This window comes from Manis javanica, chromosome 2 (genome assembly GCF_040802235.1).
Source record: "Manis javanica isolate MJ-LG chromosome 2, MJ_LKY, whole genome shotgun sequence".
Classification (NCBI taxonomy): Eukaryota; Metazoa; Chordata; class Mammalia; order Pholidota; family Manidae; genus Manis; species Manis javanica.
Genome location: NC_133157.1, coordinates 79,117,252 through 79,137,675, shown reverse-complemented (window position 1 = coordinate 79,137,675; position 20,424 = coordinate 79,117,252). Strand labels below are relative to the sequence as shown.

Below are 20,424 nucleotides of genomic sequence, written 5' to 3'. Positions count from 1 at the left end.
CAGGCAGTCTGCTGGGTACTTTATGTCAGGAGCTCCTAGCTTCCTCACCATGGTCTGTGTCTATGTCGAAGGTCAGTAAACTATGGCCCCTGGGCCAAACCCAGCCTGACGCCTGGTAGTGTCTGGACCACAGGCTAGAATAGCTCACATAGTTTTAAATGGTTGGGAAAAGGAAAGGAGATGATAATATTTTGTGACATATGAAGATGATATGAAATTCGGATTTCAGTGTTTTTTTGGAGTCCAGCCATGCCCATTTGTTTAGCTCCTGCCTCTGGCTGCTTTTGTACTGTGGCAGCTGAGCTGAATAGTTGAGATCAAGACCTTGAAGTCTGCAAAGTCAAAAATATTTACTCTCTGGCCCCTTACAGAGAAAGTTTGCTGGCCCCTTTTCCAACTGGTTGGTTCCATTACTATCCCCATTTAACAGATGAGGAAATGGAAGCTGAGAGTTATAAGTTTGGCCATAGCCATCTGAACAAGTGGTACACTTGAGATTAGACATGTTGGACACCAATGTCCCTGCTAGAGCTTCTCCTGAGCAGTGCAGACAGCCAGAGAATTTTGACAAAAGTACTTGTGAGGCAGCTGCTTGGCCATCCAGCTTCCCCTGCGAGTCCTCAGCACATGACTTCACTCCATGCACATGTGTGTGTGGGGCCGCCTGTGTGTGTGACTGTAATGGCAGAGAGAACTATTCCAGGAGGAGGGTGAATCAAGTAGTTTTTTAAAAACCACCCCTGCTTCAGAAGCAGAGGCAGCAGAGTGCTAGTAGTGTCTTGGAGGCAGCTGGTTGTCATTTCCCTGAGAGTGATGGAGGGGTTATCACTGCTGCTGCCAACGACGATAGTAACAGTTGTCACTCAATGATGATAATTGTTCCCAGCCAGAAGAGAGGAGTCAGGAGGGCAGTTCTCTGTGGCTGGCTCATTTAAACAGATCCCAAGAGCCACACAACTCATTGACTGAGTAGCAGTGCTCTGCCCTTCTGGTGCTTGTGCCATTTTACACATGTGCAGAGTTTGTGCTCTTGAGTGGCTTCGTCGTCGAAGGCAGCTCAGATGGACATCGGTGTCACTGTGCATTCCATATGCACAGCGAAGTAGGCATGTGTTCTCCACTTCTCCCTGTAAAACACCCCCGGAAAGACAGAGGAGAGACCTTGTTCATTTGCTAGGAATAAAGAAAGGTGTTAGTTGTGCTGAAAAGGACAGGAGCCCCTGATGCCTCCTTGGGGTCCTTTGGAAAGCAAGCTTCCTATTTGTGGGGTGTTATAGGTCTTGTCAGCAATGTCAAAACCTTTGCAGTGTTTCTGCAGAGTCTAAGTTTGACAAACTGATCACACTTTTTCTTTTTTTCCCAGTGGAGTCCCGGAGGAGGGATACACAAGAGAGACGCCTTCCATTGTGTAGGAATTGTCCCACCATCTGCTGGAGCCACCGGCTCTGTGCTTCTGCTGCTCTTTAAAGGGGCTATGGGGCCTTTTCCATAGCTGTCAGCCTGAACGTCTGTGAGCGAGGTCATGAGTTTATATTCTTGATGTTGTGGTTTCACTTTCTGGTAGTTCTTTGGGATGATTGGAGGGAAACTTCTGCATTTTAAGAACAAATGCTGTGATGGTTCTGTCACTCAAGCAAATCCCATTTGCTTTTAGTAAGATTGAAAATGGTGGCAGGTCAAAAAGAGACAGTTATTTTTTTATTGTCATCTGGGATCCTGCTTAACTGATCTCTCATACACCCAGCCCCGTTTTCTGGGCAAGGTCTCAAAGTGAAGATGAGAAAGTCTGTCTCTGCTTTGTAAACGGCTGTTCTCCCTGTGTTCTCGGTGTTAACAAACTGCCAAAATGCTAATACCCTGGGATCTGCTGATGTAAAAAGGCGCCCCTGAGCAGCCCTGTGGAGACACTTGGCTTACTAGCCCTGTCTGGCAGGTAACTTGGAGGTGTGTGAGACAGCACTCTGCTGTTCTCAGGCAATTACATGCTCCTGGCATTTTTCGAAGTGCATATTTGCTTCTTTTTCCTTCCCTGCTCTGCAGTGGTTCCAGTTGTTAGCACTCATACGGCTGAGTAAGTGTTTTTTGGCTGTTGAGATGAGTTCAGTTCAGTCTTCTCCATCTCCTCCCTTGCATTTCCAGCAACCCCTTTACTTATCTCCTTCTCAAAAGAGTGTTTAGCCTAATGAAACAAAAGCTGTCATTGAGGTAACGTGCTGTGTGAACTCACCAAGAGCCCATTGGGTGTGCCCAGACACCTCTGGGAGGTAGACATGGTCCCTGGTGCTGTCCCCATTCCAGACAGGATGCACAGAAGGTCAGTGGCTTGCTCAAGGTTCCTACTGGGAGCTCCCTTCAAACTCTGGGGACTCATCCCCTCAGGAATTTAGGGCTGCCCCCACTCCATGTGCCTTGTCACTGAAGCCAAAGCTTCAGTGCCACAGCAGAAATTGGCTACACTGTATCCCACCTGGGGTGACCATGCCCTCTGGGCTAGTGAAGACATACAGTGGCTGTTCATGATGACACCCTGATGGCCCCAGTACAGGGGGTGGTGACCTCACTCCATGCACATGCGTTACCTCCCTGCCACATGCTGCCTGTTCTGCAGTAGCTCCTCCATCAGACGCTTCCAACTAGTGATTCCCTGCCAAATGGTTGACAGAGATAAATGTCATCCTTTACTTCATCCTTCTTTCCCGTATCTTAAGAACAAGGACACACGGCAGTCAGAGCGGCACAGACACTCAGCCTCTTGGAGAAGGGGACAGGCTCATCTCTGCAAGGGGCTTCTGCCCTGAGCCCTGTCCCAGGGAGGGGATGCCAGCTGGCAGCGCAGGCTGGGAGGTTTCGTGCTCAGCAGTGACGCAGCTGTGTGGACACGTGTCGGTACTCCAAAGCCAGACTGGGCCACCATGTTTGGGAGTGACTTTTCCCATATCCTCTTTTCTAACCACTTAAAATTTTAAATGATTGTATTTCTCCCCTTGTTTGGTTTCCTAGAAGGTAGAAAAGAGAATTGCACTTCCCTTTGTGTTGTGGTTGTAGTGGCGATGAGGAAAGGGTCGATCTTCTCCCATCAAAGTCTTTTCTGCTCTATTCTTCTCCATAGCATTTATGACCTACTAGTAGCCCATATATTTCACTTATTTATTGAGATGTTATACCTGTTTAATCCACTGGCAAGTGTCTTCCATGATGACAGAATTTGTGCTTACAGCTGCTGTTACTATAGTGATATCTAGTAGATGCTCAGTAAGTGCTTGTTGAGTGACTTAATTAATCCTCCCTCTAGAGGTAGCTATTCTAACCAGCTCCAGAGTCCCTGAATTTGTTCCAGATGTTGAAGGGCAGAGTTAGGATATATGAGGACCAGAGATTTTCAAAATCTAAATTCTAGGGTTTGCCATAGTAATTCAGACTATGGACCTTGAAGGCCAGTGTTTTGATGGGATGCATATGATGGCAGGGCCTGGCTGTTTTCCTTGACATCTTCCTGAAAGGTTGGGGCTAATTATTCATTTATTCATTCAGCCAGACAGGCAGAGAGTCAAGAGCTCTGGGGATAAAAAGTTGAGTAAGACATATAGGTTCATACCCTTATAAATCTTGTCATCTACAACTAGGTCAATGTTTTTGGGGGAAATTATATTTTTCAGCCTATTCCAATCCTGTGAAGAATCATTCCTTAGCTTTACTATTTGCTTTATAATATAATTTTGTACCCAGAACCTGAGGAGACTTCTTCAGGGAGAAGCCTGCTGCCACAGGGGCCTCTTGAGGTCCAGGCGATGAGGTTGAGCTTTTTGTCAGCGCAGGTCCCTTGTTCTGCTGCTTGTGGTTTGCTACGTCATGTGCTCCTTTTAACTTACAGGGAATATCTTTTTCTTTTATTGGCAACATGGTATCAATGACACTGGATTGATGTGAGAAATAGATGGTAGGGGTATATGGAATGGTAGAAGGTGACACTTAGACAATTTCAGACTTAAAAAGTGCCTCCTCCTGTTGTTTATGCTGCCCACCCTCATCCCATTCTGATAGTGGGTCTAGTGATGTACATCTCCCTAGTACCTTGTATTAATTTCTCCATGATCACTTCCCAGAAAATAGAGGGAAAATAGAGGGAATAGACTTTTTCTGTGTGACTTTTAGTAAAAACATATATGGAAAGAATTTAGAGTGTTGTTGGTCTGTTATAAACTCAGAGTGAATTAGTGTTGAGATGAGGCTGTTGAGGGTCGTAACAATTATGTCCAAACTGAAGCCAGCGATGGCCCCCACTTGAATGGATGTGGCACCCTGGGGGTTCCTTGCGTGAGGAAACAGAATAGACAAGAACATACCCAGGGTGAGGCACTTCACATGGCTTCATACGGGGAGCACCTCAAAGAACGGAGGATGTTTGTTTCAGAGAAGTCTGAGAGTGCCCACAGCACGGTCCTCAAATGATGGGGGTCTCTGTGCACAGGAGAGTGAGACCATTCTGGGGCCTCAGTGCTTGGCCAAGGCGGCCTGGACGGAAGGACTTCCCACAGGGGGTGGTGTTCAAAGATGGCGCTGGGGCTGCCTCTGAGCCTCACTGCCTGATCCCTGAGGAAGATGCAAGTCCTGATTTGTCCCCTTGAGCTCAGATGCCTATTGAAGCCAGCAGAGGGCACGTTAAACAGGTATGCTGACAGGGTAGAAGAGAAAATGACAGCTCTAGTTTGGGACAGTCTTTTGTGATCCTCCTTTCCCCAATTTGCCTGCAGTCAGCTTTTCTTTTTCTGCTCCCTTTAAACATTTTTCCATACACATTGACCCAACAATTCAAATTTTGGGAGTCTGTATTACAGGAATAAAAATATTTTATATATGCACAAGAATATATATATATATATATATATGTGTGTGTGTGTGTGTGTGTGTATGTGTGTGTGTGTGTGTGTGTGTGTGTGTGTATAAAACTGTTTGATTTTTATTGAATTGCAAAAATGTGGAACCAATCTGAATGATGATTGAAAGAGACTATGGAGTAAATTCTGGTGTATTCATAATAAAACTATTATGCAGCTATTATAGACAATGAGTTAGATCCATATCTACTGTCTTGGAGGGATGATCAGAATATAGAGTTAAGTGAGAAAAATGAGAAATATACATCAGATGATTTCATTTTGTAAGAATAAATTATTTAAAAAATTCCTCGTATGTAATCATGTTGGCATATATTTGTGTGAAAATAGCAGGGCAGAGAGGGTGGGAGAATACAGATGAGCTGTTCATAGTGTTTGGATATTTTGGGCTTGGGTGAGACCGTAGGGACAGAGGGGCAGGAATAGAGGCACAGTGAAGGAAAGTGAAATGGGATGGCTTATCTATGTGCGATCTATGATCTCTCTGCTGTCTTTGTAGTCTATCTTCTATCTCTCCATCCATGCATCTACTCACCTAGCTACCTATCTTCATTGGTTGTGCCTAAACATGTTAATTTTGAAGACTTTAATAAAAGATAGGAAGAAGAAAAATTACTCTTTTATGTTATTTCCATTTTCTGCTCTGTTCTTTTTAAAGAATTGTATCAGTCTTTCTATTAAGAATAATCCAGAGGTTTTATAATAAGAACTATTGGTTTTAATCCTTTAAAGATATGTTAAACAAATTTAAAGAAATGTGGGGGGTATGTAAAGATAAAATATTTTGAGTCAAGCTAAATTTCTAGATATCATGAAAGATGAATGACTTGAGAACCTTTTTTTTTTTCTCACTATACCTTTGCTGTATAGAGGGTGTCCATTTTCTCCTAGGACTTCTTGAAAAATTTTTCCTTTCTTAAATCTAGGGAAAACAGGGTCAGATTAGGAGCCCCTGGCTCAGTTAAGATATTGGCTAATGCCTGTGTGTGCTCACATGTGCATTTAATCAATTTTTCTCTGCCGGATGGCTAGAAAGATGCTGCTATGTTTTCCTGTAATGTGGCTGCTTTCTTTCAAATTATGTTTAAGAATTATTTTCCATATTAAATTATTCTCATTATACATTCATATTTGAGACTGAGAGTTCTTTTCACATAAAGAATTTGTCAACACACAGAACAACTCCAGATATTGTAGAGTTGGCTGATGATTTAACCCCTACTTATTATGAGAGGGGATGAGGGGAGAACAGGATGCTGTTTCATATTCACAGTTAGATGTAGACTCAGAGCTGATCCCAGGTAGCCATACTAAGACAAAAGCAAAAAAGCGTGAGTATTTCAGAGCCAGAGAAATAGTCATACTAACCATCACATTTCTTTCATTTTCAGATGTTCATTTTATATGCTAAATGAAATCTGAATGCATTTTACTGTACTTGTGTGCATTTACTAGGTTAATATTGCAAATCAACAGTGGTCTTCTAATTGGAAGGTGTCAGAAGTCCTGTAGAGTCCACTTAGCTGGTCACTGAGTTACAATATTCAGTGCATTTAGAACATTCCAGAACAATGAGTTTCCACCAGAATTTCAGTCTGCATAATGTTATCTTGATTCAGACAGATCAGGAAATTATAAAAGTGCTATTTTTATCTAAGTGGCTGCCTCATAGATAATACTAAAATAATTCCAAAAACACACGAAGTAGGATCTGTGCATGGCCGACTCCATTTTTAAAATCTCAATTTTAGTTCAAAGGCACCATCATTTTGGGAAAACTAATCATGTGCAGTGACATTTTCCACCTCACAGGCTGAAAAATATTTCAGTAGGCCAAAAACCTGAATGGAGCTATGGGCCACTTAGCTGTCAGAGGGAGGTGGAAAGGACAGGACGAAGACATGTTATTTGCAGCTGGGCCTGGAGGGAATGGAGTGGAGGGGATCTGTGATGTGGAAATGCGTCTCTGCATTTGCCTTGGGCATCCTACCAAGCATTGTGGTTGAGTTTTGTTGTCACTGTTGCTTTGTTTTCTTGGTCATAATACCTGCTTCCTCCAGAAAATCCCCTTGCCCCTGTCTGGGCTGCCTGCCCTGTGTGTGTGAGTCCGCGGTGGTTGCTGCTTTTCTCATGCCTTTTCTTTATGCTGTTTCAGCTCATCCACCATATACCATGTGCTTTAGAGTGAAATTCTACCCGCATGAACCCTTGAAGATTAAAGAAGAGCTCACAAGGTATTTTTCGTTTGTTTGTATGTTTCATGTGTGCCTTTAGCCAGCCAGGGCCTCGGAGTCTTCCAGGCCACACGGGCCTCCTGGCTGGGGCAGATCACCTCAAGGAAGTGGGTGCTCAACCCAGCATTTTGGCTGGGAATGCTTGTTTCTCTTACACTTAATTGTCTCAGGATTTTTCAAGCAGTTGTCACTGGGAGTGTAATTAAGTGCACAAAGAAGCCGGGGCTATAAGGAGGGGTATTCTCTGAAAACATCTGACAGTGGGGTGCTAAAAATAAAGAGAAGATGGCTGTCTATAGGAGATAGGCAAATCCACAGCTAGTGCAGCCCCGCAGGGCCTGTCTTTTGGATCTGAGTTTTTCTGGGAGAGAAAGGATCACTTGATGGAATGGACTGTTTGTTGTTCCCCATTCCGCTTGCTGAACTATGACCATCCTGGGGCCGGCTTCCCTCTACATCGAGAGCCCTTTCAGCTCAACTCTCCGAATTTTCCGATCCTCAGGCCTCCTCCCTTCTCATCTCCCTGTGCTGGGGCCATTCAGTCTTCCCTCTGGGGTTTGCCTCCTTGAGCAGCCCCCGGCCCTGCGGCAGAGCAGAGTCCCAGGAAGGCCAGCTGGGTGGATGGGGAAGAGCCCACGTGTGCTTAGCTGCTGATGAGGCTCTGATCAGGTGACTGCAAACCTCACTGTGCATCAGCATCTTAGAATCATCCCCCCAGGTCTGGACGTAGCAGAAAAGGGCGGCTCTGGTTGTCATCGGTGGGGAGACATGCTGGCTTCTTAGATATTTTGCTTTCTCATTATTCACGAGTCTCTAGTAAGGCCTGACTGTAGTGGCACTGAGGTGACATTGTTATTTATTTGTGCACAGCCATGCAGTGAGGTCTGGCTTGGGGGCGGGCAGGGTGTGTGTGTGTGTAGAAACAAGGGCTGTATAGATAATGGACATTATAAGTGGTGGCTAGCATTTTGCAGTCTGGCCTGCTTTTTAAAAAACGTCGAGCTAAAATTCACTCAGAAACTAATTTTACCACTTCACAGTGTACAATCTGTCCTTGAAAAATTCAACAAATCGCCTTGAAAATAAAGAGTTTTATTTGAGCCAAAGTTTGGGATCTAGACCCAGGAATATGTAACTCCAGCAGGTGGGGTAGGAGATATGTTCCATGAAGCCCAAGTCATATGAAGGTTTTATATCCTTGAGGAGATGGACAAGGGAGACAGAGCTTCAGAGGGTACATTTCATTTACAAAAGATATGTTATATAAAGAAAGGAGTTGGGGGCAGTACCCATCCTGGCTGTCTGACATCATGCAGAAGGAAGTCAAGGGGAAAGGTGAGTGTTGTGCTCACCCTTTACCAGGAATGCAGGTGCAGATTGTTGAGCCCATCACTCAGTGTACAGGTAGGTTTTAGTTTTTCACGGGTGGCCGATTGGACTTCCAGAGTAATGAAACCTTCAATACATGGGCCTTAGAAATCTTTTTGGTGATCCCCAATATAGTGGTCAGCTTTTTTTTTTTAATATACATTCAGTGTCATTAAGTACATTACCAATGTTGGGCAACCATCCCTACTGTCTAGTTCCGGAACATCTCATCTCCCAAATGCTGTCCCAGGAGCAGTCCCACTCACTCTGCTCTCCCTGGGGCCCTGGCAACCACTAATCTACTTTGCCTATTTGGGACATTTCATTAATTGGAATCATACAATAAGTGGCAGAGGCTGTAATTGCTGTCAAAAAAATAAATAAATAAAGATTTGCCCTGCGTTCTGGGTGCTGATGGGGTAAAGAGGAAGATCAGACCGCCTAATGTCAGGCATTATTTTGTTAGGTGCCAAAATGGCTCATTTTTGTCATTTGTTTTCATTATAGTCTTGTCTGGAAGGTAAAAATTGAATATGTGTCACATATAAATTAAGGATGGATCTTGTTCATAAAAGTCCCATTTGAAATAAAAGAATAAAGTTTTTGTTAATGACCCATGTTAAGCCCCTCTCAGTGAATGTGCCAGTATTTCCCTGCATTTGACTGAGTAGTTGAGGTATAAATAGCAGAACATTAGCAACACTTTTATGTCTCCCAAGGCAATTTAGACAATGCCCTGTCCTTGTGCAGGTAGAAATGGGCTTTTCTCAGTCAACAGTCCTCAGAATTCAAGACTAATTTAGAAACTGTGGAATGCCCCGGATACTTAGGGTTTAAATCCTATTTTGAAAGAGTTTAGTTTTTCTTGTTGGATAAGTTGCTACTTTATTGTAAGGTTAATCTAAAATTTAAGAAGAATTTAATACATAAAAAGGGAATTTATGACCATGCCAAGGATAAAGAAACATTGAGAAAAAGGCAGGAATAAAAGAAAAAAACAACAAAAAAACTTTCAATAAAGGTATTTAAAATCATACTTTATCTTTCCATTTACCCAGTGATCTTACAACTTCTAGTTTTGTAGGCTTTTGTAAATGCTATATACAATTGAATGTAATCAAGTATTTTGGTTTTAATTTCTTTTTTTTAGTTAAAAACCATCTTTAAGTTCATGTTAGATAAACAGTATCATTAATGGTGATACACAGTGTATGCCCCAGATCCTCCTCTGCTTTTATTGCTTAGTTCTTTCATTCAGGGGTGGTATTAAAGGAAGATGCATTGTTATTTATTTATTTTTGGTGGCCATTGTATTAAGAAATGAGTATCCAAACTTGAAGCCATTTGTAAGGTTCAGTGGATTATGCTGAATCCATCCTAATCCATGATTATCTCTAGAGATCACTGGTATGAGCAAGGATCCAAGCACTATGTTGTAAAGGCTGATTGTTTCAGGAAGCTTTCATCAAGCTGATTGCTGAGTTATGGGATTAGAACCTAAACCTCTCATTCATCAGTAAATAGATATGTGAAACTGTTTTTCACTGCTAAACTCATCAAGAAATAGAAAAGAATGCTTTTTGTTCAACATGTGCATTTAACAAGAAGAAAATAAACTTCATGGCACATGGCCTCGTAGTTCACAGTTGTAACATGCTCTCTATGCTTATAGTCCAGAGTATTTTTTATTAAAATTCAAGTCAAAATCGGTACTCTTTTAATGGCAACATGTAAGTAGTTAATAACCTACTATTTAACAAAATAAATAGTTTTTTAACTGAAGTATCACAGTGTATTTTAGTGTTGAAATACTTCATTTTTTTAAAAAAGGAAAGATCTGATCATGTCAAGTATTTGTGTGTCCTTGGTATTCTGAATGGTCTAGGACCTAAGTCCTCAAGTGAGGCCCCCAGACCAACAGCAGCATTCTCTGGGAATGTGGCCCCTGCCCCCGACCTGGGATGGAGTCCAACAATCTATTTGCATAAGCCCTCCAGGTAATTTTAAAGCATTACTCTAAGGTAGTTGGATTTTCAAAAGTATGAGTTTCTTATGGCAGCACGTATACTTCAGTGAGTTTGGTGTGTTTACAAAGTTGTGCCACCATCACCACAATCTAATTCCAGAACATTTTAACATCTTAGTAGGAAACCCAATGCCCAAGCAGTCATTCCCTATTGAATCCTCCCCCCACCCACTCCTGGCAGCTGCTAGTCTGTACCTGCAGATTTGCCTATTGTGGACATTTCATACAAATGGAATCATACACTATGTGGCCTTTCACTTAGCTTAATGTTTTCATGGTTCATCTGTGTTGTAGTGCCTATCAGTACTTCCTTTTTATGGCTGAATAATATTCCATTGTGTGGATTACCACTTCCTTTTACCCATACATCAGTTGGTGGGCATTTGGGTTTTTCCACTTTTTAGCTATCATGAGTATTGCTGCTATGAACATTCATGTACATGTTTTTGTGAGATTCTAGATTCTGATTTAATGGGTCTCAGGAGGGGGTCAGGCATTGGTATTTAAAAAAAAACTCCCTCAAATGATTGTAATGTACAGTTTGGGCTGAGAACCACTGGTTTAGAACCTTCTTATTCAAAGTGTGGCCTGGGGGCTGCCAGCACAACATCACCAGGGCACTCATTAGAAACATGGACTCTGATACTCTACCTGGACTTGCTGAACCAGAATTCCCAATTCTCCAAGATCCCCAGGTAATTCACCTGCTCATTAAAGTGCGAGAGGTGCTAGTTTGGGGAGCTTCGCTGGGTCTTTACCTACCAAGTGTAACACTGTTCTGACAAAATGTGCACCAAACTCCAGATAAGAAATTTATTAGGGACTGCCTTTGCCCCCTGCAAACAGTTCTGTAGAAAATTGGGGGCAGAATATGTCACTTGAGCCTCCACCGTGTCCCCAGTGCCTAGCACAGTGTACAGCATAACACAAGTGTGAGATAAAGAGTCAGTGATGGAAACACCAGGGACTTGAACCATCAGGGTGTGCAGAGTGCTTTTGGGGAGCCAACACCCTGAGGTGGGAGCTCCAGCGCTTGGGGCTGGCAGCACGTATGTGATCCCTGCATGGCAACCACGCTCTGGGTGGGGTTGTGCATATGCTTTGCATTGTGGATAAATATCAGATGATCTGGGCAGTGGAGGGAGTAACTGGGACCCACTGAGCGGTTCCCCACCCCTCCCCATCCCCAAGACCCTGGAGAAAAAATAGTTGGTCTCTGAGAGTTAAAGTCTAAGATAAACACAAGGAATCTGCACCCAATGGTTAAGTTACTTCAATCAGAAGCCGGAGACCCCAGGCCTGAATCCTGAGTGAAAGTATTAGCCTGGCTAAGAAATACGAGGAAATCTGGAGGGTTTGGTCAGTGTGGGGGAACGGAAGGGACAGTGGTGGGAGCTGCCTGAGCCAGGGCTGTGACTCATCTGTCCCCTGCTCCTTTGGCCAGATTGGGCTTGTGTGGGGTGTTTTTGGGGTCAGCACTCAGTGTTTTTAGGAACAGAATTTGTTGCAACGTTTAAAGTTCAGAAGATTTTACTTCTAAATCCAGTTCCTTGATTTTATGAGAAAGCTGGATGTGTTGGCCAGCTTTTCTATGCTGGGCTGTTGCTGTGTGTGGCTGAACCCTTTATGGGAGCATCCGCTCCTATTCTGCTTCCCTGAGCCCCTCTGGCCAGCCCATCTCACGCACACTCAGGGGTGCCTGGCTCTGTGGGCATCTGAGTTTGCTGTCCCTGGAGAGGAGGGGACGCTAACCAGAGGACAGCTCTGGCTGGGAATAGTTGGCCTTCTGGCTCATGACCAAGTCTTTTTGAGATTGATTAATGGGAGGCTGTCTGCCCCCAGGACGAGTCTCCGTGTGCTGGTCGAGCCCACTTCCTGAGTCTCCATGTTGCACAGACTGGGCACTGTGTGTGTGCAGGTCGGAGTGACAGTGGTAGCTGCATTGTCATCGGGAGCTAGTTCCGGGAGCAGTGGCTGCTGGGCCCTGCGGCTTTCCTTGGTGCTTCCATGTCTACAGAGGGCCAGCCACCCAGCATTGGAAGCTGCCATGGAGCTACAGGTTTTCTGAACACAGGGGTCCCCAGTTTTCCTCGGCTTGCCCTTGGCAGAGCTTCCCAGGGCTCTGCTGACCCAGCTGGAGGAAGTAAGAACCATTTTCCCCGTCTTCCAGGCCTAAGCCAGCACTCACGGCGCCTTTTCTCCTCTTGTGTTGCAGGTACCTTCTGTACCTGCAGATTAAAAGAGATATTTTCCACGGCCGCCTGCTCTGCTCCTTTTCAGATGCTGCCTACCTGGGTGCCTGTATTGTTCAAGGTAAGTGTGGCCTCAGCTGCACACCCACCCTTGCACTGAGTGGAGCTTTGGCTCCTCCCTCCTCCCTACCCATGCCCTACCCATCAAGGCCAGGCAGGGCTGCGTGCTGGGCAGCAGAGCCCCTGCTCACCTTCCCTCCCAGGCCAGGTGTCCCTGGTGGAAGGCCAGCTGTGGTGATCATATGGGCCTGTGCAAGAACAAAGGGTCCTCAAGCTGCATGGTGGAGCTCAGCATCTCTCAAAGAGTCCCAATGTGTGACTTTATAAGTTCTGAAGGGATGCGGGGTGTTCCAAACCCTGAGCTCTGCCTCGAGCTCCAACTGCCAGGAGTGGACCTAGTGGGTACATTGAGGGAGGAACCTATGTCCAGGAAGATAGGTGTCAAACGGGTGTCATCTCAGACACTGGAAGTGAAATGTTAAAGTGTTTACATATACATCCATGTATGTGTACATAATTTATATATACATCCATGTGTGTGGAGTGTGTGTGTATGTACACGTACACTAGATCCAGCTCTTCAGCTTTTTAGCCCTGTCCCCTGCTGAGGAGAGCCCCAGACTTACAGTCTGTCATACCATGGTTTACACCTTACTTCTCTTGTTCTGGTTATTTCACCATAGACAAATTATTTCAGCTCTTTAAGCATATGTTAAATGGGGTGGTATACCTCCTTCACTGCTGCATGAAGATTTTATGACTTATTCTCAGGGTTGAACAAGCCCCAGAGGATGGGGCAGTGGGGACCAGCAAGTGCCTGTGACCCAGGGCTGGCTTCTGGATGTGCCCACCTGTAAGAGAAGACTGTGTGAGGGGAGGTGGGCTCCAGGGCCCGAGGTGGCACATGCCATGGGGCTGGGCCCGGGACCCACGGGAAGACTGACTCAGGTGTTCTGTCCCCCTGGGCCACTCAGAAGGCAGCTGGTGGCAGCGCTTGTTTGGAGGGACGCAGGTGATCCAGACTTTTGCAGCATGAATACTAATGATGTGTCTCTGAGAGAAGAGGGCAGGGAGGGAAGGTAAGGGAAGAAAAGGGGGAGGGGGAGAGAGGCAGGTGAGCATGTCATCCTGATAAAGGGTCTGGAATAGCAAAGGAGCTTCGTTAATAGGCAGATGGTAATAATCATCTGCCTATCACAATTCCTTTCACAGCTTAAGAGGTACACCCACCATTTCTCACCGCTATCCCTGCAGGATGCTCTGGGCTGTGAAATAGTTCCTTGGGCCCTCCTTCCAGATGTGTGTGTGCTCTCTGAGAATTCTGGAGAGCATGCCTCTGTTGCCTTTTCCCTTCCTTTGGACACAACCTAGCGCTGCATAGTATATTTTGGCAGTGGTGTTAAAATCCCTGAAGATTTACAAGTCTGATTGATACCAGAACTGTAGTGATGGGAAATCATCATTCTTTCTGCCCATAAGCACATCTGGAGTATGTGCTTCTCAAAGGTGCCTCTCTTTAATCAGAGCTAAGGGCTGTTAAAACCCCATGGTTCTCCTTCCCTGTGAAGACTGCAAATCCCCAGGTAGGATGCACTGTCTTCTACAAGGGAGAAGTGAACCAATACCAGTCCAAGCAACAGACTAGCAGATGAGGACTGCGGAATCCATTTAGGCATTAATGAATTCTGGTCAAGACAAGCTCAGTATGTGTATGTAATGGGAAACCCTCCATACTGTTTTCTGTTTAAAATAAAGCCACACAGTCTCCATCCAGAGGATCAGGACCCTATTTTATCCCTCATTCTAATTATCTAATTACCCCACCCACCCACCCACCTGCCACATGCATTTTGTGGAGAAAGTAGAGTTAGAAATGGATTTCCAGATCTTGAAAGAACCTTTCCGTTCTAAAATGCCTCGGGTCATTTATAGCAAACCCAGTAAAAGCTGTATTCATCAGTTCTCTGCTTGGGTGAAACTTGAGCAGCTCTAGAGACTGTTACAAAATGCAGATAAAGACTTGCTTTGTTGGAGCTGCCTATGCTTATAGAGAGTGATAAGAATGTGGAATAAATGATTAGGAAGCAGGAGGCTGTGATTTTTCACTGGCTCCTTGTTTGCTAACATTCTTCCAAAGAGTATGTTTTAAGCTTTAGAATATTCTGAGGGTATGAAGAACTGGCAGCCACCCAGGGTTTTGCTACACGTACATACTGAATATGATGTGCATGGTCAGTACATGCAATGCATATGCTTTCATAGTAAGCATGGCTGGTTCATTGTTCTCATCTCCTTTGCCTTGGTGGGCTCAAGCCCTTTGGGTCTGTGGCTCCTTTTAGACGTTTAGCTCTCAGTTCCGATGTCACTTGCCACTTCCTCTGAGAAGTCTTCCTGGACTACTAAAGCACTAAAGTAGCTTCTGTCCTGGACATGATTCTTTCTCACACCTGTGTTTTGCTGTCTTGTTAGCACTTCTGAAATTATCCCTTTGATTTGATTTTGGGCTTACTGTGCATTCCCCCCTGTGTAGACTCTAGATTCCATGGAGGGAGGACTCTGGGTGCAACACCCTGTGTCTGGTGCACAGTAAGTTCTCCACCACGTGTGTTAAGTGAACCAGGGAACCTGCCTAAATTGCACCACAGTAGGCTGTATTTTCCTACTTAGGAAAGAGTGATGTTACTACCACATTCGTTTATTTGGTCATGTGGTCTCAAAACATGTATTGAACAGCTACTCTCTAGCAGGCGCTGTAGTACAAAGTCTCTGTGGAGTTGTGGGCAGGGAATTAGACAAGTAATCAGGCAGTTGTGATGATGTGTTAGTGGCTAAATAGAGGGACACATGGGTCCTTGCGCTGACCCCAAGAGGGCCCTTGACCCAGCACGGGGGGTCAGGGAAGGCTCAGAAGGAGCTGACCCTGTAGCTGGAAGGTGCTGTCGCTCCAGTGGTTTTGGAGTGAGCCCGTCCCACCCAGAGGAAATGCCTTTGCAAGCCTGCCCCTTACTACCATCACTTGATTGCACTCAACCTTATGCCTCAACTCTTTGCAGTTTTCTTCTCTTTTTAAATAAAATTTTATGGTATATTTCTCTTTTCCCCTTTAAAAAAAATTGAAATCCATAAAATGCACAAATCTTAGTGTACAGCTTGCTGAATTTTGACATGTGTATACACTCATGTAACCATCACCCAGATCAAGATATCAAATGTCCCCACTAATTTTTTTTCCTCTTCCCCTATTTTGCCCATTCCCCAACTCCCCTCCCCTGTTCTGTGTTTATGGGTCTATTTTTATTTTGTTCATTTGTTTTTTGTTTTTTTTAGATTCCACATATAAGTGAAATCATATGGTATTTGTTTTTCTCTGACTTATTTTACTTAACATAATACCTTACAGGTCCATCCATGTGGTTGCCGATTGCCAGATGGCATTCTTTATTATGGCTGAGTTATGTTCCATCACATGCCATGTCTTCTTTACCCATACATCTACTGATGGACACTTAGGCTTGCTTCTGTATCTTGGCTATTGTAAATAATGCTGTGATAAACATAGCAGTGCATATATCTTTTCAAATTAGTGATTTTGTTTTTTTCAGGTAAGTTGCCAGAGGTGGAATTATTGGGTCATATGGTATTTCTATTTTTAATCTTTTGAGAAACCTCTATATTGCTTTCCATAATGGCTGCACCAATTTCCATTCCCATCTTTGGATTTTTCTGATGGTGAAATTCTCTTAGAAACATGCTAGACACTGTCTCACATCAGTGTGCTGCATGTCATTTGTCACAACTTTAGCCTCAATGTTGTGTGTGGGACAGAGAACTACCAGCTGCTTACTCAACTCCTCTTGGTATAGAAAATGAAATTTGAATACTTAGAAGTCCTTAATATTTATGAACTGCCTTTTGCTTCAGGTGAAGTCAGTTAAAAGCAAGTTTTAAGGGACAGGAAAGCAGGGCATGGGATGGTGGAGGCATAGACATTTACCTCATCAGCAACCCTGTGCAGGTTCCATGATATTTCTTCCCTTAGTTTTCTAGCATTTTCCAGGCTTACTTGCAGTACTTAGCAGTACAAGTCCCTTGTACCTCACAAGTTTTCCTGGAAAGAGAAGTGGCCCTTGCAAACAATGCCCTCCCTTACCAACCACCGTGCAAGCTGGCATTTACATTGAAGATGATTGGTTTCTTATCGGTGGTCCATTCCCTATGGAAAATGAAGGCATTGGTTATACCATCTCAATTTTTAGGCCCATAGCCAGCTCACGGGGCATATATACATGTGTGCATGTGTAGGTGTCTTATGTGCACTGCTTTTGAAACTTAGGTTGAGTTAGTCATCATTTCATGGCCTGTTCTCATCCTTGGTCCCCTTGGGCTCATCTATTGATTGAGTGATTTGGTTGATGCATTTTCCTTTTTCATTATTCTGCATCTCCATTCTCAAGGGCAATAACTGGATTCATAGATCTTTGACTTTGCATATACATCCTTGTAAAATGATTCACTTTTTATATGATTTTTAATGATTAAGAGTCCATGCAATTTTAAGTTTTGTAAATTAAATGGGGTTATAGAACTCATTTAATTCCTTTTTAGGCTCAGAACACCCTTCTGGCAATCTATTTGCCATTGCTGGATATACCTCTATTTTGGTGCTTTTAAAATTGCTGTAGAGTGTCTGATAAGGTGCATCACCACGTTTTATTTATTGCTTCTATCAACAATGAGCACCTAAATTGCCTTCATATCTTTTTTTTTTTGGCACCCATAGTTTCTCTAGAATCTATAGAAGTAAGGTTACTGGTCATATTTGACTAAATATCCCCAGCTTGCTGTCTGGAAGAGCTACATGCACCCAGAATCCTCCAGAAATATACAAGGATTTCCATTTCCTCATGTCTCTATCAACACATAGAATAATCCAGCTTCCTACACGTTTGCCAGCCTCACAGGTGTAAAGTGCTATCTTGCTCTTTTGGTTTATATAGCTCTGATTATACAAGCCCTCTGGGTTTCCCCTTCTGTGAACTGCCTGTTTATATCCTTTGGCCATTCTTCTGCTGGTCTTCTTGCCTATTTTCTTCTTGATTTGTAGGGATTTCTTCTTTATTCTGGTTACTAGCCCTTGTCAGCTTTGGATTTTGCAAATACATTCCTTCAGCATGTCATCTGTTATTTTGATTTTGGTGTCCTTTTATGAACAGAAATAGTTTAATTTTGATATGGTCAAATCAGTTCCTCCTCGTATGGTTGATGATATTTCGGGTCTTATTTTCTAAGTCCTTCCTCACGTGGTATACGTGTTTCAGGTTGTTTTGAGTGCTCTGTAATTTGAATTCCATTAAGGAGCTCTGAAAAGCTTTGCTTTCCTCCCAATTTGTCCTTTTACAGTCATTAGATGATTCAATGATGAAGGGACAGTAGATAAAAATTACAGAGTGGGATTTGGTTTTGCAGATGTGCTCAAGACACATTGATTTTTAAGTCATGTTGGTGGTCAAGTTCTGTAATTCTCCCATCATTGTTATCTACTGTCCTGGGCCATTTGTGCCTGAGATACTTGCCCCTTCAGGCTCATTTTCTCTGGCAAGCTTGTGCAATCCATACAAAGTATTCCCACAGCCAGAGCATCACCTCTGCTGTTCCAGGCCTTTGGGCCAAGCATATCCTAGGTCCTAGATGCATATCCATCATTTCCCAGACTCCCCAGGTACTCAGAGATGTGCAGGCATTTTTTTTTTTTACCCTTAAAGATCTGAAGGTGCCCTATATAGAATCCAGCAAGCCTTAATCTGGTATACTTGTCCATACTAAAAATTGGCAAAGCAATCCATTTAGTGTAAGTGCAATCCCCTTGGGTGATGGGTGAGCCAGGCCTGCACAAATTCCAGAGCAGGGAATTCCTAGACTCAGAGGCAGTCAGCTGTGAAAGGAACCTTGAGGGATGGGGTTTCCGGGTAGCGTGGTACTGCATCCTATCCTTGGTAGCATTTGGAAATACTGGGGACATTTTTGGTGGTCATAATAACTGGGTTTGTCGCTAGCACTTAACATCTGAAGGGCAGGGTGACATGTCCTACCTTGCCTTGGAAAGTCTGAAACAATAAAGAATTGTTTAGCCTGCCAAATGCCAATAGTGCCTCACTGAGGAACAGCAATTTAAATCCCTTTAGTGTATAGTTGAAGGAAATGAGATCAGAGAGGTTGTCAAGTGCTCAGGCGCACACAGCTAGATCTGAACTAGTACAGGACTGCTCAGGCTGTGGTCTTTCTGGGGGTGCAAATACATTTTGTTGGGTGAACTATTCCAAGCTCCTTTTTTGGGTGGCAGGAGCCATTCCTCACATGCCCTATTTTGTTGTTTTTAATCTTCTCTGTTGTTTACTGGTTACAGCTGAGCTTGGTGATTATGACCCTGATGAGCACCCTGAGAATTACATCAGTGAGTTTGAGATTTTCCCCAAGCAGTCACAGAAGCTGGAAAGAAGAATGGCGGAAATCCATCAAAATGAACTCAGGTAATAGGGGTAGACATTTGTAAGCACGACAGAGGTGAGAAGTATTCTTACTGCAGTGAATGGGGAAATCATGCTGTGAAGTAAGTGTATCTATAATGCACAGGCAGACTTTTCACTATTCTGGGCACTGTCAGGGTCCCCCATCATAACAACTCCAAAAGGGTGGGGTTCCCTGGGTGCCTGTTTATGAACCATCAGCAGTTATTAGAGCTAAGTATTGCCTTATGTGTTTTAACCACCTGAGCTTCTGCAAGTGAAGCCTCAGGTAAGTAAGTAGTCCTCTGTTTTGGATTTTGTTTTGCCTTGTTCCCTCCTGGTGGCTTTGACTGCAAGGCAGAGTAGATGCCATCCATGAGGCTTCCTTTGCTGAGCCGCTTTTAAGAGGACAGATTCAGTGTCTGGTCCTTGTTGCCTGTGTGGCTCCAGGACAATTGCGGCCGCTAACCACAGAGTAGTAACGGTAGGAGTAGCAAAATCGCATGCAGTAGTAATGGTAGGGTCTAAGTGCTGGCACATTGTGACATCTTCCCAGAAACCTGGGAGGAGACAGGTGCCGTGGTTCTTCCCATTTCACAGGTGAGGGAACTGAGGCACAGGGAGATTAACTATCATACCCAAGATCACACAGCTAGCAAGTGGCATAGGCAGGATTTGAATCCAGGCAGCCTGGCTCCAGAGTCTGTGATGCTTCCACTCTGCAAGGGCTGCCAGGAATGAAATGAGGCACACCTGCAATTCAGGTAACTCAGATACTCTAGTTTGTAATGAGAATTTAGAACTGTGCAAATCACAGGAAAACTCATTTTAATGATAGTAGTGAGCATGGGCTGTCCTGTGAACCACGGTAGCTAAGATGTTTGCATCTTCTGGGCCTCTGGCAGTATTAAAAAAATAGTGTCACTGGACTGTGAATTCTGAAACAAATAACTCCCCTCATGAGGGAGTGTTCAAGCTCCCTACTTTATTCCGGCACTCCCCCTGCTGGTGAGTCTGAGAAGATGACACTGGGCATTAAAGGTGCTAGCCTATTTCAGCATAGAAAAGGTGACCTTTGTCCTTAGAAAGATGATCAGACAACCAAACGGACCAATTTCAGAAAGCGACATACCAAGACTCAAATTA

The 20,424-nt window shown here is 44.0% G+C and overlaps 1 protein-coding gene across 7 annotated transcripts in view; it reads left to right on the top strand.

Annotated features, from left to right (window-relative positions):
- Nucleotides 1-20,424, top strand: part of FRMD3 (FERM domain containing 3) — a 253,950-nt gene that overhangs the window by 154,714 nt on the left and 78,812 nt on the right. For 6 of the 7 annotated variants that reach the window (XM_036991342.2, XM_073228703.1, XM_036991340.2 and 3 more), the window contains 3 exons: nucleotides 7,051-7,129; nucleotides 12,739-12,836; nucleotides 19,179-19,302. In XM_036991342.2, the coding sequence (XP_036847237.2) occupies nucleotides 7,051-7,129; nucleotides 12,739-12,836; nucleotides 19,179-19,302 (301 nt within the window). Of the gene's footprint in view, nucleotides 1-1,389; nucleotides 1,409-7,050; nucleotides 7,130-12,738; nucleotides 12,837-19,178; nucleotides 19,303-20,424 lie in introns of those variants that run through there. The other variant, XM_017643904.3, reaches the window with a different exon arrangement.